The following is a 25,294-nucleotide window of genomic DNA, read 5'->3' as shown; positions in this document are numbered from 1 at the left end:
AGCCTTCTACTGAAGGAACTGAGCCTTGGTTTCCAAGTCAGCTATACTCCCATGATTTTTCACAATTAATGATGGAAGAAAAGTAAGGTTAGGCAGCACACTGACGAAGATTCTGGCATGCAAGAAGAGATGATATCCTGTGCTCATCAGTGAGAATAAGAAGTATACTCGCAAACTTGGTTGAAGTACATCACATTTTCAAATTTCATGCTAAAACTGACTGACATGTTTGTTTGTTTGTTTGCTATTTGGTTTTTAGGAGTATTAGCAACTAATGCCATATTGCTCCGGGGATATGCGGTGGTCATTCCCTGACCTTTCCTCATCCTCCGTATTTGCTGGTCACGGGCTCGAACCCCGGTCTAATCAAGAAGCGTGTGCTACGCACTGCTGCTCCTGCCCACTCGGCTACGGAGGCGCCCCTTGACTGACATGTCCCAAAAGTTCACTAGCAGCTTCATTTCTCATCCAATCACAAATACGAGTGACTGAATCATTGGTTTTGAAGTTGAAAGGTGGACAGAGCAAGGATCATCTTCGACAAGCAGCTCTACTTTGCAAACCTTTGAAGTATTCATATGACAAAAGCACCTTCTCTGAAAGTGTTTTTATATTTTTTGTGGATTATGTTGCCCTCTCCCATAATCAAAAACAAGGTTTGGCAAATTTGCTGCTCAGTAAAATAAATGATTTTAAAATGCAACATTACACAACCTTCTATTCAAGTTGTTGTTTTTTGGTTTTTAGGAGCATTAGCAACTAAGGCCATACTGCTCCGGGATATGCGGTGGTCATTCCCTGACCTTTCCGCATCCTCCATATTTGGTGGTGACGGGCTCGAACCCCGGTCTAATCAAGAAGTGTGTGCTACACACTGCTGCTCTTTCCCACCTGGCTACGGAGGCGCCTCTCCTTCTATTCAAAGTGCACTAATTCAGACTGACTGCAGACAAAATGGGTGATTCTTGCATTACTATATCCAGATGGGTCTATGAATTGCTGAGACAAGTTGTAATTCACTCTGTCGCAATTTCGATATATAAAATCAGTAGCTGAAATTTTTGATCACACCTTGTACATTGCAAAAACAGAATCCTTCCCTTTGATGACAGTTATTTCTTTAAATAAATCTCACATAATTACACTATGATATGAGCTCTTTATTTGAAAATTCTTAAAACATGAGAAATTGCTACTGACATAATCAAATCAACTATACTGATTCCTCTAATATCAAATTTAATATGCTGATATAGGAAGAAGTCATTTAGTAAATCTAGAGGCATTCTGCTTCTGAGTGAGGTACTCAAGTTGTGATCATAGGAAAGTTAAAATTGCCCAAGATAAAGCATTCTGACTTGCTAGCCCACTCTATTTGCTTAAATGAAAAACTGTTCATTATATTCATCTGTCATGCCTTTCTTTACTGTATACATTGTACTCCACTGTGCTTAAATTCTCCATATCCTATATTACTGACACTGTGGGCAGCATTCAATGACTTAACCAATACTACGAATTCATTAAATTTATTTGCTGCTACGTATGTGGCATTAGTATACAACAGGAGTGGCCAAATTAATTTGTGATGTGATCTACTTTTTTCCTTCAAAATGTGTCGTGATCTACAATCTCAAAAATTTCATTGTACAAGGTGCACAAATCAAGGGATGACTGTATATTTAAAATTCGTCGTGATCAACTGAAATTAAATCTGTGATCGACTCAATGGCCAACTCTGGTATACAAGGAAGCAAGTATATAATTTATCTCTTTGTGATCTTTTAGCTGCCAGCTTTCGACTTTTGTAAAGCTGAGGTACTTTGAGATTAAATATTTCTAGGCAGGAGAAAAATAGTATTTTTGGCCAAAACTTTATTTTTGCAAAAAAAACAGGAAGAAAACAAGAGGAAAAAAAAAAAAAAAAAAAGCAAGATTTTTTTTTTTTTAAAGTCGATACTGCAGCAGAAATTAAATTTACTGACAAAATACAATTTTAAAATACAGTAGAATTATTTATCAGTACAATATGCTTTTAAACATTAGCTCCCAACAATTCTCTCTCTCTCTCTGTGGATTTCTGCTTGGCTTACCTTTAAGACACCAACTCATTGGGATTGCTTCAAGAAAGGTAAGGCGCCTCCGTAGCCAGGTGGGCAGGAGCAGCAGTGCATAGCACACGTTTCTTGATTAGACCGGGGTTTGAGCCCGTGACCACCAAATACAAAGGATGCGGAAAGGTCAGGGAATGACTACCGCATATCCCCAGAGCAATATGGCCTTAGCTGCTAATGCTCCTAAAAACCAAATAACATGAAGAAAGGTACTGTACCAGACTCTGAACCTCTTCAGAAATGTTGAGTCCATGTTCTGTTTTATAACAATGACATTGCCATTCAGGGTTGACTGTCAAAGGCATTTCCAAAACTGCATCAAAAAAAAAAGAGATCTAAAGTCAGTTTGTTTTTTTTTCACCTAGTTGAATTATTCTCTGACACCCAACACTGCAATGCCAAGAATGACTTGGAATAGCCTGTTATATTTCATGCTTCCTTATTCATTTGTCAATCAAGGATCACTATACCTAAATTAATTCTTCTTTCATAATAGAATCTGTTAGATTCTCACACTGAAATTGACAGAACTGATCTGCAAAATATCTTTTTTTTTTACCTTCAGTGATACTGAGAAGTACTGGAAACTTTTTTTTTTCCTGAAATTGATTTGTTACAAAAACTTGTTCTGCAAATAGCATTAATGGATGACAAACTGGTTCTCCAAATATCATTACAGTTAAACTTAAATAATACTTAACTCGACTTTCCAATAATCCAGTTGAGCAACTTCCTATCTATGAATTCTGTTTGAAGACAGAACTATTGGAGAGGACAGACAGGTGATGTAGGAAGCTTTTTTTTTTTTTTGGCCAAGCTTGCTTTCTTGCATCATTTGCCACCACTAATACTTTCAACCACCATAAGGAAGCACGTTTAGTCTTGGAATTAATGAAAGTCACTGACTACAAAACTAAGGCTGCAACTTACCAAATTTGTTCATAAATCATACAGCTTCTGCTATGAGCATATTAAATATCTGAAGTTGTTTGTTATGTTATTTGGTTTTTAGGAGCATTAGCAACTAAGGCCATATTGCTCTGGGGATATGCAGTGATAATTCCCTGACCTTTCCGCATCCTCCGTATTTGGTGGTCAGGGGCTCGAACCCCTGTCCAATCAAGAAGCGTGTGCTACACACTGCTGCTCCTGTCCAACTGGCTACAGAGATACTATCTGAAGTTGTAATGACAAATTGCCTTCATAATACAACTAAATGTTAACTTGCACTAACACTTTTTTTTGTATAAAACCTGCAGAATGAAGTCTTCTTTTTTTTTTTGCTAACTGAACAATTACAGTAAACTATTTTTGGGTATTTATCATGTTAATATTCTTTAAAAAAATAAACTTTATTTAAATTAATTTCTTTAAAGAAATTAAGAAAAAATTCTGATTTTAATGTAGTTATACTAATTTTTGTGAAAATAAAATTACAGAAAAACAGCTTTTGGAGAAACTCCATGGTTCCATCTCTAGCATGACAGTAAGACAGAATCAAATAAAATCAAAACAACTCTGTCACAAATCTGGACAGTTGGCAATTGTGCTGCATTAGAAACTCTAACATATAACTGCATGTCCCACAAGGATCCCGACTGGTTTATAACCTCCCCGCCACATACACACGTGGGGACGGCCACCTATTGGCCACCCCCATGTATGCTGGTGTCTATTGTGCTCCTTGTGTTTTTGCCTTTTCTAGATGATTAAGTGTTCTACCCATTGTTGCTCACTTCAATGGATTCATTTGCACAGATAAGTATTTTTATATTTTATAATGCTATGTTGCCATGGCCAACACAAGTGCCTTTGTTTAGTATTCAAGAGGATCACTGTCTGTGGCTGCTAATTAGCTAAATTCATCACTTTCAAGGAGTACTGGATAGTGCATTGTTTTGTCACAATTCACTGCCCTGCTATGTGAGAACATTGTTCCTCTAATCTTTATTGTCCCACAGGACTATAAATATTGCGTTTAATGTAAATACCTGCTACCAGACAAACAAACAACTACCAGAACTTACAGTAGTTATTTAGAATTTTATAATATCCTTTGTTTGCTGATATACTGTTGTCTTCTAAAAATTAATTGAATTATCAGAAAGTTTTATCTAAATCATCTGAATTAGCACATACCTAAAAATTGAACAATCTAAAAATCTCTTGTTTTTTAAGTCTACCACCTTTTTAAGACCTAAACTGGCTTTGCCTTGTTTTCTTATGGCACCTTGGCTCAGGAGCGGTTTTGAAAATTGGCTGCTGGTTTATTACTAAACTAAAACATACAACTATATACTGATGCTACTGCCAATTGTGGGGGAATGGTGAGCCTATAGAATCGGAAGATTCTAATAATGAAATTGAGGACGAATGTTCCTTCCAATCTCACCCCCTCCCTCCAGAGATAACCGTTTGACTCAGGAAGAGAATGGAGGACTTCTAACAAATGAAAAATAACAGATAGCTATATAAGAGTTCCAGCATATTCTGAGGTGCCTTTGATGTCTTGACTAGCACTTCAAATTCATCAAATTTATTTACTATACAGCAGGCCCTCGTTATAACACTGTTTGCTCTGCGCTGATTCGCTATAACGCTGTTTTTATATTATAAACAATATCTCACTCTAACGCTGTTGCAACTCACTATAATGCTCTTTTACCAGCGTAAAGATTGAATTTTTGGCATGTTTAATGAAAACATTTCATCTGATGTAGTCGATAGCCTGAAAATGAATAGCAAAGTTTCACACGCTGACTTGAGAAATTTTCCCATGCTCAGTGAAATTTTCTCTCATGCTAATGCACTATGATGACTTGTTACGTAGTTCCGAGATCAACATTTCAAAAAAAAAAAATTTATCAAGTATATTACTTGTAATATTTGCATTATATGAATTTATCCGGTCTAGTCATGACTCGGTACAGTGTTAGACATTGTCCATAACGGACAGTTTACTCGAACGTTGTATCATAATTAATGCAACGCAGTTACATTTTCGAAGATTAATACTAATTTTTAGTAATACAGATAAGAATGAAAAAGCAACATCTGAACGTGGTACGAAGCCTACTAAGGTAAGAAAAATACTGAATTTGAAAATTAAATTAAATTATATGTTTTGAAGCGAATCGATTCCGTTCAACGACAAGTGGATGTGTGCCATAATTTAGGACTGGCAGATTCCACTGTAAGAACAATTATAAAAAAAAGGTCCTAAGCTGGATATCATCATTCTTCTTTTTCTTGCCATCTTGGTGATTCTCTTCTACTTCTGCTATCTCTCAGGGTAAGGTGGGAATTTTTTTTTGGCTGGTGCAGCATAAATCTCAGGCTTCCTTGCACCATATGGCTAATAATAATAATAATAATAATAATAATAATAATAAAGAATTAATTTTAGCAGTGGGAAAGACAGCTGTTCCACTGCAAGCAACTAGGTCGGATATTATAATCGAAATGGAGAGACTTCTAAATAATTTTACTGAAGATAATACACAACAAACAATTTAAATATTATTAAAGAAAAAGCAATTAGCCTATATGATGATCTGAAGAAAGCTGACCTTTAAAAAAATAAATAAATAAAATGTGGAACCATTTAAAGCTAGTAAGGGCTGGTAAGATAGATTTAAAATCCAGGGAGAAGCCACAAGTGCAGATAAAGAAGGAGCTGAAACTTTCAAAAAAGAACTAAAAATTATTGGAGAATGGTGTTAAACTTCTCAACAAGTTTTTAACATAGATGAAACAAGACATTTTTGGAAATTAATGCCTAAAAGAAGTTTCATATCGAAAGAAGAAAAAAAAAAAAACATGCCGTGTTTCAAAGCAGCAAAGGATCAGTTGACTTTACTGTTAGGTGGTGACGTTGCAGGGATTTTAAAGTAAAACCCATTTTAGTTTACTAAGCAGATGGTCAAAGTACAACCCAAAATCGACCAAAGCAACGAAAACTCAACTGCCCAGGGCCACCAGATAAATAAATTCATGATTTTAAGTTTAATTTTGATATGTACAGGTGACCCCCGCTTAACGCTGATAATTCGTTCCGTAAAAACAGAGCGCTAAGTGAATCCGCGCTAAGTGAGCGCCGCATTCCCATAAGCTAACATATGTATTTGTGAGTTGTGGTCGGTGCCATAGGATATTTCCTAATCAATAATAAGCGGTAGTGAAAAGATGCACAAATGTCGGTCAAAATATTTAATATTCAAATATTTGTACATATAAAATATTCCGCATTACATACGTATATAATTATGTAGTAACTACTTACGTATCAAAATTAAACTTAAAATTCCAATTAAAATCATGAATTTAATTGATCTAAATTGATTTAATTTAATTCATGAATTTAATCAAGAAAAATGCGTCGATTTTAGATTGAACTTTGGCCCTCTTCCAAATAAACTAAAAGGGGTATTAATTTTAAATCCCCCGCAGCGTTACCACCCAACAATAAAGTCAACCGATCCTTCGCCGCTTTGAAACCTGGCATGTTTTTTTCTTCTTTCAATATGAAACTTCTTTTAAGCATTCGTTTCCACAACAGTCCTGCTTCATCTATGTTAAAAACTTGCTGAGAAGTATAACACATAATACACCTCTTCAATAATTTTAACAAGTTCTTTTTTGAAAGTTTCGGCTCCTTAATCTGCACTTGCGGCTTCTCCCTGGATTTTAAATCTATTCAACCAGCCCTTACTAGTTTTAAATGGTTCCACTTTTTTTTTTTTTTAGGTGAGTTTTCTTCAGATCATCATATTGGCTAATCTCTCTCTCTTTTTTTAATAATATTTAACTTAACTGAATTCTGCATTGGATATTATCTTGAATAAAATTAGTTAAAGTCTTTCCATTTCAATCCTAATAGCCGGCCTAGCCCTAGTTGCTTGCAGTGGAACAGCTATCTTTCCTGCTGATAAAATTAATTCTTTATTTTTTTTTTATAATTGTTCTTACAGTTAAACTTGCAAGTTCTAAATTATGGCACACATCCGCTTGTCTTTGACCGGAATCGATTTGCTTCAAAACATCTAATTTAATTTTCAATTTCAGTCTTTTTCTTACATTTATAGTCTTCGTACTGCGCTTAGACGTTGTTGCTTTTTCATTCTTATTGGCCATTATTAACTCTTCGAAAATGTAACTGCGTTGGCAGAGGCGGATTTAACGGTGGGCGCATGCCCTGGGCCCCGACTTCTGAAGGGCCCATGCAAAACCCCAGCAAATTAGTTGAACATATTAGTTCAAAACTTTGTGATTATTATTATGCTATTATTAATTATATAATTATATTATACATATATTATATTCAAATTTTATTGGAAATAAAACATTAATAGTACATAATATTTTTTATTTATTTAAAAAATTGGTTAAGATGTATTTTTATTTTCCCTGTCTCTCTCTTTTTTTTAAGGGGCCCAATATTTTCTTCTGCGCTCGGGGCCTCAACCGACCTTAATCCGCTCCTGTGCATTGGTTGCATTAATAATGATACAATGTTCAAGTAAACTGTCTGTTTTGCACGATGTCTAATACGGTACTGTGTGATGACTAGACTTCGGATAAATGCATATAACGCAAATATTACAAGCAATATACTTGATCATTTTTTAAAATGTTGATCTCGGAACTACGTAACAAGTCACTGTACTGCAATTAAATTAGCGTGCGAGAAAATTTCACTGAGCGTGGGAAAATTTCTCAAGTCGGCGTGGGAAACGTTTTAATGCTGTTTTGCTATTCATTTTCAAGCTATCGACTTCAACAAATGAAACGATTTTGTTAAATATGCCAAAAATGCAATCTGTAAAAGAGCGTTATAGTGATCTGTGACAACGTTATAGTCAGATACGGGTTATAATCTAAGAACAGCGTTATAGCGAATCAGCGTAAAGCGAACTGCGTTATAACGGGGGCCTGCTGTAATGTAGTTACTTACCACATAATTATATACGTATGTAAGGGAGAATATATTTTATATGTACAAATTTTTAATATTATATATTTTTACCGATATTTGTGCGTCTTTTCGCTACCATTTATTATTGATTAGGAAATATCCTATAGAATAGACTGCGACTCACAAATACATATGTTACATTATGGGAATACGGCACTCACTTAGCGCTCTGTTTTTCAGGAATGAATTATCAACGTTAAGCGGGGGTCACCTGTACTCCTAGCATTGGTGTACATGCAAGTTTACATGCACCTGTTCTTACTCTTAGTTATCTTAACTCAGCCCATATATTTATCTGTTCCATGATGACTCCCATCAATCCCTGAAATCCCCAGCACCCCCATCCTCCAATTCGCTGCTAATTCTAGTAGAAGCAGTGCAAGAATCACTTTCACCTCTGCCTTCAGCTGCTGTTAATCTTTTAGTCTGTAAATCCCCTCAAGCAACTATAAGTTTTTCTACTCACCTAACACTGCCTCAATAGCATCAGCAAACACTCTTCCATCCCCTTCTATTTAAGCATATCCCATCCCTGTAGAGACAGTCTCTCCTGTTAACAAGTACAGACCAAACTGAGAAAAATTCCCCATGAGCCTTGCACAATCTCTCCAGGGCCGAATTCACTGACAAGACTCTCATTGTGTACTCCCTCCTATCATGTCTGGACAGAACTGTTGTTGTTATTTGGTTTTTAGGAGTATTAGCAATTGTTACGCATATTGTTCCGGGGATATGCAGTGGTCATTCCCTGACCTTTCCGCATCCTCCATATTTGGTTGTCATGGGCTCAAACTCCGGTCTAATCAAGAAGTGTGTGCTACACACTGCTGCTCCTGCCCACCTGGCTACGGAGACGCCCTGGGCAGAACTGCAGAAACTTTCAAATTTAACCCTAACTCCTCATGACTTTTTTTCAACATTGACCTGTACTTGTTAAGTAAATCTGCAGATCTCCTACTCAATGTCATTAGTGCCAACGTGTACAACAATATCACCCTTTGTGCCTTAAAAGATGATATCTGCTCTACAATGTCATCAATTATTTTGTATATTGTGTAACCTTAACACACTAAACAGGGGCTAGAAAAATAGCCAGCAACATATTTGTCTAATGTACAATCTTTATTTTTGTCATAAAAATGCTTCTATGTCTTTTTTGGTATTTCATAAATTTCTTAAATAGAAAGTAATCCCTGGAAAGTTTTTTTTTTTTTTTCAACCATATTGGCAGGATACAAATAGCAAAAGTGTGATATACTAAGTTAGAATAAAAAAAATTTATTAATTTTTATTATTAATCATCAAAAAAAATTTTGATGATGAAAATAATATTTTCATCATAAAAACAAGAAAAATTTTGTTTTTTAACCTAGAATATCTAAATATTTTTTTACAATAAGGTGTTTTCATTGAATATGCATAAAGCTTTATTTGTATCTATAGCTGATGGTAAATATAATACCTAGTTTTCATTAGGTACTGTCATTTTTTAGAATGTTCCTTTTTTTTTTTTTTTAAATAAGGATCTATAAAATTTTAAATTTTGTTGAATAATTCAGCCTCAGAGACTAGAAATAATGGTTGAAGCATATGATTAAAAAGTTTTTATCAAGAGATATGACAATTCAACCTTTAAAGGTGCATACAGTATCATTTACAATTTTGAAAAGTGAGGAAGACATTGCACATCAACAATGTCTTGTCTCTTGATTGTCTCTTGAATTAGAATCTTGTCTGTTGAATTAGAAGCATTTTATTTGGGCTGATCACCATATAAGAATTGACAGTACAGCCTCTCAAGTTGAAATATCATATAGCAGTTCCCACGAGAATTTAGATTTTCATGTTTAAAAGAATCTATATGATATTTTAAGCACAAAAGTGTACATTTTGTTCCTGAAACACAGTTGGAAATTTAAAAAAAAAAAAAAAAAAAATCGCTGGTTGAAATTTGTGACTGTGATCCAGAATTTCTAAAAGCAATGGTAAGTATCTATAGAAAAGCAAAGACAGAGAGAGAGAGAGAGAGAGAGAGAGAGAGAGAGAGAGAGAGAGAGAGAGAGAGAGAGAGAGAGAGAGAGAGAGAGACTTCTGTCTGTATGCCTTTTCTTCCATGGATACTGTTCTGAATTAGCATCTCTAATTCTACTGCTTTCCTCATTTATCCATTTTACTTCTGCTCTCTGGAATAACCATCCTTCACATGTATTTCTTAGAAATTACAAACTACAGAACTCCAACTATAATGCCAACAAGTACCTTCTCTCCTCTCAACTTTTACCCCATGTGCAGTACTAAGTATTATAGGTTCTAATCAGGGCCACATCTAGAGCTTTTCAGGCCATAGGCATACAAATGAAAGTTGGGGTCCTTCTTATATAAACAATGAGGGTGATATTTGTTAAAAAAAAAAATCACAATTTTTGAAGTTGTGTTAATTTATATTATTAGTTTGAGATTACAAAAAAAATAAAATGAAAATAAAAAATCAATATTAAATTATTTTAAGAAATTTAAAACTTTTGTTTTCTAATTTTGACATCTGTAAACTTATTAATAATATCCTCATAACAAAGAGTTTTTAGAATATTCTTTTCTATGTACAGTATTGCCAGTGTGTTAAGCTTTTGTTCCGAAAAAGTACTGCGTAAATAATTTTTTACCAGTTTCAGTACGGAAAATGAACGCTCTCCTTCAGCATTGCTCATTGGTAATGTTAAAAACAATCTTAAAATTATTCCGACGTTAAGAAATGTGGATATAATTTTGTTTTCAATTATAAAATTCAATTTTTCAGAAGCAGTGACTACATTCTCAGTCTTACTTAATATATCAAACTGTTCCATTTCCACTTTCAATTCATCAACATTTACATCTTTACTATAAATTCCCTCAATATAAGTTTTACAATGCATCAATGCTTCTTCGCTATAATCATATATTAATTTAAATTTATTGTTTATATCTTTATATACATCACCTCTTCTACACAAATCAGTAACTATTCTATCACAAACAGTTAAAAATATGTTCACTCTAAAAGCTTCACCTTCTTCTAATTGTACGTTGTTCTCATTGTTATCATCGAAAAATATATTTTTTTTTTATATTTAATTGGAATAATATTTCCAGCTTCATTTTCAAACTCCTTGAAATTGTTACGCATATTTTTAATAAATTTCTTATGCTATCATATAATGATACCACTGTAAATATTGAACCTGTGGATGATTGCAATGATTTGCTAACAGCATTTATTCTATTTAAAATTTTTTCCCAAATAAAAATTAATAAAACAAATTCAAATTCATCCAGTTTTATTAAATAATGTAGCCGCTTCTACTCGAACAACTGGCTTTTCAGTTTCATTTATGGATAGTTTGTTTAATCCTGTTTTAATGTTAGCATAATTCTCTTTTAAAGCGCTTACTGCATCAGCTCATGCAGACTATCTTGTATTTGACGAAGGTTTTATAGTTAAATGTTTGTTTGTCATACAATTTTCTAATACGTTCCACTGATGAGAAGATGCGGAGAAAAAACATAGAGTTCTTGAATTATATTAAAAAAGTGTTACTTCCATACAACTTTCCACTGCTGCATTGCCAACCAAGTTTAATGAGTGACTTACATACACAAGGAACAAATTCCGCAGAAGGGCTGTGTTGTTTAATAAGATTTTGAAGTCCATTATAGCAGCTGGACATATTTGCCACATTGTCATAGCTCTGCCCTCAGCAGTTTTGATTTATTGATTTATTTATTTTATGCAGTAATGACAAATACCTCTGTGAGGGCCCCTTTTTTCAGTGGGCCCTAGCAAGTGCCTATTTTGCCTAGTGGTAAATGCGGCCCTGGTTCTAATACCTTTTTGGTTGGGAGTTCCATTATAAAAAGAAAAATCAGCTATTACAATGTAATCAAGGAACTTTTAAAGGTCTTTGAAGAAGCATTTCTCCAATTATATTACTAACAGCAAAGGTCATTATTTTGATAAATCTGATGTGCAAATATTGGTTAATAATATATTTATTTATAAAAATTCAGTTCTGGAACTTTTTAATCCTACCTTGTAGTAAAAGAACTTCATAATATTCATCATGACATCTCTCTTACTGACCTTAGAATATGTTTACAGTTACATAACTAAATGCTACAAAATAATTAAAAGCATACCTCATATGCAGTGGCAATTAGGGTGAACATTTCTGATACCTCTTCTTTTGTTGCCTAAAAAAAAGAAAGAGTAAAAAATTTGTTCTGACAATACTTATTATGAAAACCAATATTTGTCTCTGGTAATGCTAGCACTTCTTAATGCACACACTTTATATCAAAATCATTTAATAAATAACCTTTAATTTTAATTAATTCAGTTATCCATTACGCATGCTCACATATATGCCATAAATAAAATTTATTTTTTCAAAATGTGTACATTTACGACACTTGCATGATAAAGATTAAACAGGTACTAAATAAATTTATATCACTATAAGTGGCAAAAGCATGCCATATGTGCAAGTGATCACTGCGAGATCACCTAATAACTTCTGTTACAATCCATAGCTGTCAACTTTTGACTGTCAAAAAGCTGGAGATCAGGAACTGTAAGAATGAAAACATATTTTTCAGAAAAAAAAGCAACCAATTACTATTACAGTATGCTTTAAAACATTAGCATATGCAGAATTTTTCTGTCTGTGGATTTTTGTTTGGATTGTCTTTTAGACATCAACTAATTACAAATGCTTCAAGAAAGATACTGATGCAGATTTGCTCTCTTCTGAAATGTTAAATCAAAGTTTTGTTTATAACAATGACAATGCTACTTAGACTTTACTATCAAGAGCATTTCCAAAGCTTCACCAGAAAGAAACCTAAACTCAGTATTTGTTTTTCTCACCCTGGCCAAATATTCCCTCACACTCAACACTGCTATGAGGAATTGTTAAAATGTCAAGTATGATTTGGGATAATTTTTTATTTAAATCTTCCTTGGGCATTTGTCAGTTTCCCAACAAAGGACCATAGTACATCAATTCTTTTTTCTTTTATTATTGTGAAAGAAGAATTCAAAGAATTATATTGCAAAATATCTTTTTATACCTTCAATGATATAAAGAACAATGGAACTTTGTGGTTCCCTCCCCCCTGAAAAATCCAGTCATTTGGTTCAAAATCACCAAACAGCACAAAATGAATTGGTTTTACAAACAGTTACATTTAAAATTAAGTTAAATAAAGTTTAACTTACTTCTATAAACTCAGCAAACTTTCAAATGCCAGAAGGAAACACTTTGTCTTATGAATTCTAGACAGAAAGTCAGCTGGCTACCAAAATCCACAATTTACCAAATTTATTCATCAAATTCGAATTTATTAAAATCAAGTCATACAACTATGACTGTATTAAATATTTGAAGTTGTAACACTTTATTGGCATATGAATCACTTCACTGGCACAACGTTGCTAGAACTGCACCAATGCTTCCTTCCTCCATCCCCACAGATATATAATATATGGGGATGGAGGAAGGAAGCATAGACCTTACTAATTTACTGTAGGGGAGAGGATGCTTTGGCTTATATTTCTAGCCTATCGGCAAATGTTGTAGCATACTATTAAACATTTGCCATCTAACAATCTGATTCAATGTTCTTTCATTGTCTCTCAGTGGTCTTTTCATATTGTGATTGGCAAGGAAGGCAGCCTTTACTATACTGCAGGAGGGACGGTATTTTGGCTTATATTTTTAAACTATTCCCAAAACAAGTTAGAAGAGTTGTCAACAAGTACATTTAGAATCTTTGAAAATAAATCTTAAATGAAGTTAGTTTTTAATAATTTTTAAATTCTTCTATTAACCTTTACTGCTTTCTAAATTGAAAGAGGGTATCATTCCTGGGCCATATCATACATGTTGCATTAGATATGAAAACCGAGCAAAATAAGATTTAATTATTTTTTGAGAAAAGAAAATGATACAAAAACTACCCTATTACAAAAAAATAGACACTTTGTTACAAACAAGATTATGATGATTATCAGGTGGAGAAGGAATCATATTGAGTCAAAAAAGAAAGAGCTGTGATGCAGTGTGTTGACATCAGTAAAGTGCCAATTATTATCAATGCTAGGTGTCTATGTCCATTACTCACAGTTTGTTTAGTTTATTCTCTGCTCTGTGGTGCAAAGATATTGTTGAAAATGTCAAAAAATGCTTTGTGTTTTAACTATTTTTTTCAGATTCTTGCCTGGATAAAGTATGCCTCACTCTTCTTATCACTGTTACCCGGGGTAACAGTGATAAGAAGAGGAAGCATTTAAGCTTATCTATAGAACAGAAAGTGGATTTTCTATGCTGAAAGTGATGAACAGAAGTTAATGAAAAATCTCAAGTGACGATCTCAAGTGTTTTGAAAGAGTGGGTCAGTCAGCGTCGCAGTGTACACATTCTACTTACCAGTCAGCTGCTCATGGAACAAGCAAAGATCTATCATAAAGAACTCAAAATTGAAACGAACTGTGAATATTCAAACAGGCTGGTTACATAAATTCAAGAAAAGACATAGCATTAAATTTTTAAAGATTTATGGTGATAAAGCATCAGCTGATCACGAGGCAGTAGAGAAATTCATTAACGAGTTTGCCAAGGTCATCACTGATGAAAATCTGATGGCAGAACAAGTCTATAATGATGACTAAACATCATTGCTTTGGCATTTGTTATTGCCCCAGGGCAAATGACACTAACTACAGCTGATGAAAGAGCCCAACAGGAATTAAGGATGCCAAGGACAGATCAACTGTGCTGGGATGTACTAATGCAGCAGGCATGCATAAGTGTAAACTTGCTGTGATAGGCCAAAGTTTGTGTCCTCGCTATTTTAAAGGAGTGAATTTCTTACCAGTGCATTATTATGCTAACAAAAAGGCATGGATCACCAGGAACATCTTTTCTGATTGGTTTCACAAACATTTTGTACCAGCAGCTTGTGCTCACTACAGGGGAGCTGAGCTGGATGATGACTGCAAGATTTTGTTATTTCTTGACAACCGTTCTGGTCATCAAAAATAATATTTATGTCATGTACTTTCCCCCAAACGTGACTTCATTAATTCAGCCATGTGAGCAGAGTATCCTTATATCAATGAAGTGTAAATATAAAAACACTTTCTTGAACAGCATGTTGGCAGCGTGAGTGTGGAAGGTTTCCAGAAGGTGTTTAACCTGAAGGATGCCATACATGCTGTTGCAAAAGCTTGGACCTCAATGACAAAAGACACAGTTATTCAAGCCTGGCACAACCATTGGAGTCTGTCAGTAAGCTAGAAAAAGTGGATATCAAAGAAGTCTTTAACATTGATAATGAAGTTCCAGTTATTCATTCAATGCAAATAGCTGAAATGGTTTTGAATCAAGGCGATCATGGTAAAAGTGACAATGAAGATGACCTTGTTAGCACTGCAATCAAAATGCCTATAGATGACATGGTGAAAAATTGTGATGAACTCACTTATTTGTTCCATGATGACTCCCACCAATCCCTGAAATCCCCAGCACCCCACCCCCAGGCTGCTTCAAGGACTAGAGATTTTATAACAGAACAAGAAATAATGTCAGTTTATAAAATAAAAGAGACTTCTACAACAAAAATCTTTGTTAATGAGGCAAATGACTCTGGAAGAAATATTTAAAAAGGCCACTCAGCACAATGTCTCCTCATCCCTGAAGGTCCAAGTTCCTGGTCCCTCAACAGCTTGTGATGTTCTTTCTCAAGATGGTAAATAAAAAGGAATTTTTTTTTGCATGAAATATGAATTTTGAGTTAGTATTTGCTGCATTTATATTTTTTGGAAGCAGCAAACAAAAAATGAAGATGACATTGTTAGCGCTGCAATAAAAATGCCTATAGATGACACGGTGAAAAAGTGTGATGAATTGAAGGACTAGAGATTTTATAACAGAACAAGAAATAATGTCAGTTTATAAAATAAAAGAAACTTCTACAACAAAAATCTTTGTTAATGAGGCAAATGACTCTGGAAGAAATATTTAAAAAGGCCACTCAGCACAATGTCTCCTCATCCCTGAAGGTCTAAGTTCCTGTCCCTCAACAGCTTGTGATGTTCTTTCTCAAGATGGTAAATAAAAAGGAATTTTTCTTGCATGAAATATGAATTTTGAGTTAGTATTTGCTGCATTTATATTTTTTGGAAGCAGCAAACAAAAAATGAAGATGACATTGTTAGCGCTGCAATAAAAATGCCTATAGACGACACGGTGAAAAAGTGTGATGAATTGAAGGACTAGAGATTTTATAACAGAACAAGAAATAATGTCAGTTTATTTTTGAATTTTTTTGCAAGAAATCAAAATTTTATTTCCACCTTACTTCAACTCCAGCATGGCATGTATTCCAAAATCCAAAAAAATCTGGAATCCAAAAGATTTCTGGCCCAAAGCATTTCGGATTAGAGATACTCAACCTATAATAGGATATAAAGAAGCAGGTAAAGGGTAACAAATTCATATCATTAATAAACAGAATGTATAAAAAAAAAAAAAACATGAAAGAAAATAAGAAGAGTGAGGCATACTTTATCCAGGCAAGAATCTGAAAAAAAATAGTTAAAACAAAAAGCACAGATGTCAAATATACAAGAGAAAGAGGAATAGACACTATTTCCAAAATTAATTAGAAATATTTTAATTAATGGGATCAACTAATGATGTTACTAAAGTTGAATTCTAAATGGGAAGCCTTCGGAGACTTAATTTTGGAAGCTACTAGGCTTTTCATGCAAACTAAGAAATAAAGTTCAAGGTTTAGGCCTAAATGGACATCAGATGAACTAATGAGGCTCTTGCAGAGAAGAAAAATGTATGGGATGCATATAAAGTATCAGGTGACACAGAAGCCTATGGCAGATATAAACTAGTCTGTAATCAAGTCACAAAGGAGGTTAGGCAGGCGAAGGCAGATTACGAGAAATCCTTGGCAAAGGATGTAAAGAAAAACAGCAAAGAGTTCTTTACTTATGTAAACTCTAGAAGGAAAGGGATGAATCAGATTGGATCACTTAACATAGATGGGTTGACTATCGATGATCATGCTCAGGTAGCTGATAAACTGAATGAGTATTTTGCATCTACATTCACACATGTAGAGTTATTCAATGAGGGGAGTGCCAGAAGTTTATGAAACACTAATAGGGAGCTAAGTGATTTTGTAATAATTGAGAGAAAAGTGGAGGAGAAATTAATTGTTGAAGATAAACATAAAAAAGGCACCTGGGGTGGATGGGATCTATCCAGTTATATTAAAGGAGGCAACAAAGGAAGTAAGCAAACCCTTAGCCATAATCATGAGAGCTTCCTTGGACTCAAGGGAGTTCCCCATGTACTGGAGGTGTGCAAATCGGGGTTCAAAAGGTGACACAAGTAATTATAGACATGTTAGTTTAACTTGGGTTCCGGGGAAAATAACAGAATCACTGGTTAAAGAAGCATTGCAGGATCATCTAGACAAGACTGCAGTAATAGTTAAGACACAGCATGGGTTTGTTAAAGGGAGGTCTTGTCTCACCAATTTGATTGGATACTATGATGTGGTCACAAAGCAACTGAATGCCAAAAATAATTTTGATATCATATACTTGGATTTCAGAAAAGCTTTTGATACTGTTGCACAGGGAAGACTACTGTACAAATTGGAGAGGTATGGCATTAAGGGTAAGTTGCTACAATGGATAAAGGGACAGTTGAGTGGGAATCAATGGACACTGATCTTCGTGGACAAAAGTCATTAGTGGTGTTCCCCAGGGTTCGGTGTTGGGCCCACTGTTGTTTTGTACATTTATCAATGATATTGATGAAGGTATATCAGGTTTAATGCCCAAGTTTGCAGATGATACAAAGGGTGGCAGGGTCGTTACGACAGTAAAGACAGTATGCTACTCCAACTGGATCTAGATAAGTTGGGGAAATGGGCTGAGAAGTGGCAACTGAAGTTTAACATTGACAAATGCATATGGGTAGCAATAACTAAAGAAACGTACCAACTGTGTGGTACTACACTCAGGGAAGTGGAAAGTGAAAAAGACCTGGCGGTAATTGTGCAGTGAAATAGGAAATTCGCTGAGCAGTTCAGATGGGCTGCCAGGGCAGGTCATGGAGTCTTGTCAATGATATATAGGAATTTTGCTAGCAGGGACAGAGAGGTGATTACCCTGTTATACAAGGCAATGGTCAGACAACACCTAGAGTACAGGTCTGGAGGCCTCATTTTAGGAAGGATGTAGAGTTGCTAAGATGAGTACAAAGACGGGCAACAAGATTGGTGAGGGGAACAAAGGGGTGCTCTTACCAAGAAAGGCTTAAGTTCTGCAAATTGGAGTGCCTGGAGAGTAGGCACCTGCGAGGTGATCTGATTGAGGTGTATAAGGCCTTGAATGGCTTGAGCAAGCTGAATGCTGATGGGCTTCTTCCTCTTGCTCAAATTAAGAACCTGAGGGGGACACAGATTCTTAGTAGAGGGTAGTTGATTGATGGAACACACTTCCATCTTTTGTTGTGGAAGTTGATAGCCTAAATAAATTTAAGGCTGAGGGAGACAGGCATTTGGAATGAATGGAGGGGTGAAATGGGAGGTTTTTTTTTTTTTTTTTTTGCTGATGCTGCATAAGCTTGCTTTCTTACATCATATGACTCTATTAATGCTATTGTGTATAGTGAAGGAATTGCATGCTAAAAAAGAAACTTTTACTGATACAATATTTAATTGTCAGCCCAACTTTGGCATCATATATTATTATTATTATATGGTAGAAGGAAGCCTGAGGCTTATGCTGCACCAGCCAAAAAAAAAAAAATAATAAAAAAAAAATTCCCCGAGTTATCCCCTGTGTGCGTGTGTGCGTGTGTGTGTGTGTGTGTGTGTGAGAGAGAGAGAGAGAGAGAAGGCATCACCAAGAAAGAGAAGAATGATGATATCCAGCTCAGGACCCTGGGTTTGCCAAGCCCATACTCACCAGATGTGAGCCCCCGGGGTAAAATTCCACTGTATAAGTAAACTTCTATTTTGTTCTTTGAAAATGAATGCTTAGTCATATATTAACCATGTAAGTCAACCCTATTTTTTTCAGCCATATTTCACACCTTGCATGGTGATGTATCACAGTAAAATCTGCATTAAAAAACAGTCTACATTTTAATTCAATTAATTCTACTCTTTCATTTAAAAGTTTACATAGTGACATCATCTTATTACACTGCATGGCATACTGTAAAGACATAGGCAGACACATATATCACTGTGTTATATAGAAATTAATGAAAGCAAAACAAAAAAATAAGTTATATCATATATACCCAAAAGCAGAGATGGTGACATCTCTGTCTTATTGATGCTATTTGCACATATGGCTTTGATTATGTAATTAAGCCATTCCTTGTTGCCTTTTCAGTACTGTAGTGCAAGTTAATTTTTCTGTAAATAATGCTTCTATATGAAAACGTGTTTGCTATAAAAAACTGACAATTTAATTTTAGTGAACAGTATTATTGTTTAAAAGCAATGATTATTTTCTGAAGAAAAGTGCTGAAAATAGTTTCAGCAGGAAATTTTGTATTTTTAAAGGATCAAATTATACACTGGATCATACTAGTATATATCTCATTAGTTATACATGACTTTAAGGTCTGTATCTTGTACACAGTTTTAGGAGTAATTTTTGTACCTTCTGACTTATAAGTCAGAATATGCAGTAATTAAACATTGCACCCTCATTGGTAAACTAAGAACCAATTTTTGATAATAGGAAGGGCATTCCTCTTTCATAGCAGTGGCTATTCAGCTTTTGATTGTGGGCATGTTGGCATGGTTCAAAGCCAAAACTGCAGTTAATACCAAAAGTGTTTAATGGGATTAAGATTTTAGTGGCCTGGGAAGACCAATGAAACTTTTGTAAGCACGTCTTTAGATCAAGTCACTACAGGCTTGATCTAAATTATGGTGTCTTTCACTGCCATGCTGAAACTGATCACAGGTATCATAATGCAGGAAAAGCAAAATTGGCTAGAATGTCAGTGTACTGCATGGCATTCATTGTTCCAGGAATGACAACCAATGATCCAAGCCATGAGGAACAACTCCAAGGTGAAAGCACCTTCACCAAATTCACAGCTGGGAAGACAAATTCTGGTAAATAATTCTCCATGTATCTGACAGACCCAAACATGACCATCAGATCAAAAACTGCATACTGCAATTCGTCACTTTGTAACACAGTTTTCCAATGATTTATGGGCCAGTTATACCAGTTTGTACACCAGACAAATCAATGCTGTGATGTTTCATATGTGTACTGCAGCTCTTTGTACTATCCTTGTACCAATATCAGTGCCTGTGGCCTTCCTAAATTCCTGGCTGAGTATTCAGTGAGGACTAACAGTATCTTTGTACCAGTCTTCTGGTTCACTGATCTAGGGTGCTGCAGCAAAATTGTAGCATACTATAACAACAGTGATTATGTTAGTTACTGATGATCTAGGGTACCACAGTTTTTCAACAGCAGAATGAAGAACTGCTCATTTGACTTCCTGTGATGCTACCTTGACCTATCTACTGTATTCTGTTTATCTGCTTAATTCTAGAATGAAAGTAGTTGTTTTTATAGCTGTTCACGACATGTGATCAACACATATGATTCACTTTTCTGAATCAAAGGAGCATTCACACACTTTTCACGATATATGACACTGCATATTGAACTATGTACACCAGTGTTAATTTTTTTATAATTGCTTATGTGCAAAAAAAAAAAAAATAATAAAATAAAAAACACAAAGTTAAAAAAAAATAATAATAATAGTAATACAGATGTTACGTGTGGGAGGAAAGGGTGAAGACTAATATATTATGCATACTAATAATGTAGAACTAGGAAGCTAGTTCTTTTTAAAATCAACAATCATTAAATTGTAATGTGTGACTAACATTTAACCAAGAGTATCATTTTCAACTGCTACTGAAAGTGACCACTCAGTGTATAAGGTATACAACTGAGTGGCCACTTTCTTAGATACAACTACCTAATAGCAAGTAGGTCCCCCCCCACCACCTCCAAAAGCATTCAGAACAGTCTGGCTTTGTTGTGGCACAGACTCGAAAAGGTGTGAAAGGCATAACACAGGGATGCTGGTCCATGCTGATTCAACTGCTTATCACAGTTGTTGCTAAGTGAATGGCTGAAGATCTCTCCAAAGAGCTCATTCCAACTCATTTCACAGGTGCTCAAATGGATTGAGATCTGTGACTGGGAAGGCCATTGCAGTAAGCTGAATTCACCTCTCATTCCTAGAACCCAGTTCTATACAATTCTTGCCCTGTGATATGGTGCATCTTCCTGTCAGAATAATCCATTCACAGATGGATCCACTAAGTTATGAAGGAATGCACCTGGTTGGAAACAATTTCCAGATAACTCATGGCATTCAAATTTTTCTCCACCGGTATATCAAGGGGTGCAATATGTATCGTGTAAACATACTCCACAACATTACATGACCACCACCAGCCTACATTATTTGGCACCTGACAGGATTCGTAGATTCATGCTGCTTTCACCATATTCTGGTCTTCCCAACAACATCAAACAACAGGAACTGGAATTCATATGACCAAGTAAGATTTTTTTTCAAATTCTAGTGTCCAATATGCCCTACTTACCTCAAAGCCAAGAGGTTCTACCAGCAAAAAAATTGATTATGGAACCCCACAATAATAACACAGAACTAGAAATTAAGTTTGTTCAACTTAATGCTTACACATCCGCTTTGTTGTTGGTCAGCTGAAAAAGAAATTGGATGAAGAAAACATAGACATCTGCCTAATACAGGAGCCATACATACATTTCAAAAAAGATTCCAGAGTACCCCATATCCTACAAAATTGTAGAATTTCAAGGAGACTCCCCAAAAGGTGTGATTATTGTACGTAACACCACCACAACCACCAAACTCAGTTTTTTCTGCTTTCCATTTGCTACCTGTGCCCACATTATCTGTGCTCTCGGAACCTTCTCCTAATCTCAAGCTACTCAAAAACAAGGGGAAGACATCACCCCATCATCTTTTACCTACAAGCAGTCACCAACACCCTGAACATCCAGAAGGCAGTAGTAGTAGCCACAGACACAAATTCCCGCTCCAAACTCTGGTACAGCAACATCCAAGCTACAGATTTGGGCTGCATGGTCATGGTCAATGGAACAGGACTGGAATACTACCCAGCCACCACCACCATCTTTGAAATCTTAAACAAACAGGATCACCTCTGCACCCTCTCAACTACCCAACATAAAACAAATATTGATGTCACCAAAGCCACCAGATCTGTATCCCAGAAGATATAGTCCACTGGAGAGTAAATGAGAGCTGGACTACATCAGATTACTGGCCAATCTCCTTTTCTCTCATTTAGTTGGTTGACCCATCCCCACCATGCATGAATGACATCAAGGGATATGCCTTTAAAAGGTCAAACTGGGAAACCTTTGTGGCCTCACTTGCTGCTGGAACATAAATCACCACAAGATCTTTTCTGACTCATCCAGTACAAACACGCTACAACAATCCTGCAAATGGCCTGTGAATTATCCATTCCAAAGAAGAAACCATAACAAAACTATAGTGGTGTGCTGAACTGACCCAGATGTGCAGGCAAGTCAACACAGCTAGAAATAATTTCCAGCAAGCCTGCAGTTCCTGGCCACAACAGAAGGTTGAAGCCCTATGAAACACCTATCGTAGTCTAAGAAATAGGTATACTACAGAGATCAGGAACAAAAAAAACAACAGTCGTGGCAGAATCTAGTATCCGACATGGGAAATTTGGATCCCTGGGGCATAGTATATAAAACTGTTACTAGCAGGCTTCCACTCAGAGAAATCACATATGCTACGGTCACCCCGCACAGTGCCCTTATCCACTCATGGGATGAATCCATCACCAATATCCTGAGGAAAACCAACAGACAAATGAAATACAACTCACCTGTAAGGAAAATAACAGATATGATAATGACCTGACTGAACCTCCATTTCTACCACAGGAAGTTGCCACTGCGCTAGACAGAACAAAATCCAACAGAGCTCCTGGTCATGATCTTCTTGAGGCAGAATTAAAAAATTCTATGAACACCATTCTGAACACCTGGCTCTCTATAATAACTGCCTTGATAAATCTGTGTTTCCCTCCACCTGCTTCCAGGTGGAGTTGTTATTTTTTTATCCCTTCACACATCCAACCAATAAGGATGGATTGGATCAGTTTAGGTTTCCTACTTTAGGTCTACAATCCACCCCCCCAACTTTGTTTCGGAATTTGCCATGTATGATCTCTTCCTTGTTTTGTAACAGCAGTTTTCATTTTGTAATACAGGTAGATGTTTTGCAGGAACGGGAATTTACATTCTCCATTCCTGCAAATGGCACTACTAGGTGACAAACCAGTTCTCTGAATTCAATCATATTAAAGTTAAATATTCAATTCAATGGTTTCAAAAACTCTGATAGCAGCTTTTTGCATCTGTGTGTTTATGTTTGGTGACCACAACTTTCAACTACCTGCTATGACCTTACTCGTGACAGAAAATCTGATTGTGTGTCAAACAATAACAACAATTTAACAAATTTATTTATTTTATTATTATTTTTTTAATTGCATGAAAACACAGCTGTACATAAAAAACACTTATGGTAAAATCTGCCATGAAATGTCATGCTATGATCAGTTCAACACCTATCAACCCATGTGTTGTTCATAGCATGTCTCTATACTTTACTCCACTCTCTTATAATTAAACATTATTTTCTTTGAAAATAAATGTTTAATGATATTAGGTTTTATTAACCTTTATATAAGTTAAACCTTTATTGCTTTATAAGGGAGAGTCATCTCTAGGACATATTGTTTGTGTTTTTCTGGCATTTATTAGCTATAGTCATTATCCTTGCCTTTTTAATTAAGTAATGTACAGCTGTTTTGGTAATATTTTGGTAAGTAAAACAGGCATGCATGTACTGTATTAAAGGTATCCAAACACAACTAGGGAGAATTTTATTCACAATTATTGCTTCAATTTGATGTTCAAGAGTACAATCAGCTGCCTGTACTGTGTAGTAGTAGTAGTGGCATGTGATGTAAGAAAGCAAGTGTATGAGCTTATGCAGCATCAGCCAAAAAAAAAAAAAAAAAAAAATCACACCATTCCCTCCAAATGCCTGTCCAGTTCCTCCTTAAATTTGTTTAAACTATCAACTTCCACAATGACAGATGGAAGTTTGTTCCATCAATTAACCATCCGCTGGCTAAAGGCAAATTTCTGCACATCTATTCTACATCTGTCTTTTCTTAATTTGAATTTATGCCCCCTTAGGTTCGTAATCTGAACAAGTGGAAGGATCCCATTAGAATTCAGTGTGCTCAACCCATTCAAGGCCTTATATACCTCAATCAGATCACCGTGCAGGTGCCTAGTCTCCAGCCACTGCAATTTGCAGAACTTAAGCCTCTCTTGGTAAGAGGATCCCTTCATTTCCCTCACCAATCTTGTTGCTCTTCTCTGTACATGCTCAAGCAAATCTACATCTTTCCTAAAATGAGGCCTCCAGACCTGTACACAGTATTCAAGGTGTGGCCTAACCATTGCCTTATACAGAGGGTCAATCACCTCCTTTTCCTTGCTAGCAAAAGTCCTATATATCATTGACAAAACCCCATGACCTGCCCTGGTAGCCTGTCTGCATTGCTCAGAAAACTTCATATCTGACTGCACAATTACTCCCAGGTCTTTTTCATTTTCTACCACTTTAAGTGTAGTACCACACAGTTGGTACATTTCTCTATGTTAAACTTCAGTTGCCACTTCTTAGCCCATCTGCCCAAATTATCTAGATCCTGTTGCAGTAGCACACTGCTATTGCTGTCATTAACAACCCTGCCAACCTTTATATCATCTGCAAACTTCAACACTAAGCCTGATATACCTTCATCAATGTCATTGATAAATATACAAAACAACAGAGGACCCAACACCAAAACCTGTGGGACTCCACTAATAACATTAGTCCACAAAGAGCAGCACCCATTAATTACCACCCTCTGTCTTCTCCCACTCAACCATCCTTTTATCCAT

General features: G+C 35.6%; 1 protein-coding gene across 1 annotated transcript in view; it reads right to left on the bottom strand.

Moving 5' to 3' along the window:
- Nucleotides 1-25,294, bottom strand: part of LOC150080791 (dnaJ homolog subfamily C member 25 homolog) — a 140,517-nt gene that overhangs the window by 87,636 nt on the left and 27,587 nt on the right. Inside the window, exon 4 of the mRNA XM_090381220.1 lies at nucleotides 12,265-12,318. Within this exon, the coding sequence (XP_090237346.1) occupies nucleotides 12,265-12,318 (54 nt within the window). The remainder of the gene's footprint in view (nucleotides 1-12,264; nucleotides 12,319-25,294) is intronic.

This window comes from Mastigoproctus giganteus, chromosome 9, assembly GCF_048544385.1.
Source record: "Mastigoproctus giganteus isolate SK-2022 chromosome 9, ASM4854438v1, whole genome shotgun sequence".
Taxonomy (NCBI): Eukaryota; Metazoa; Arthropoda; class Arachnida; order Uropygi; family Thelyphonidae; genus Mastigoproctus; species Mastigoproctus giganteus.
Note: the sequence above shows the minus strand (reverse complement) of the source record. Positions and strands in the feature narration are given on the sequence as shown.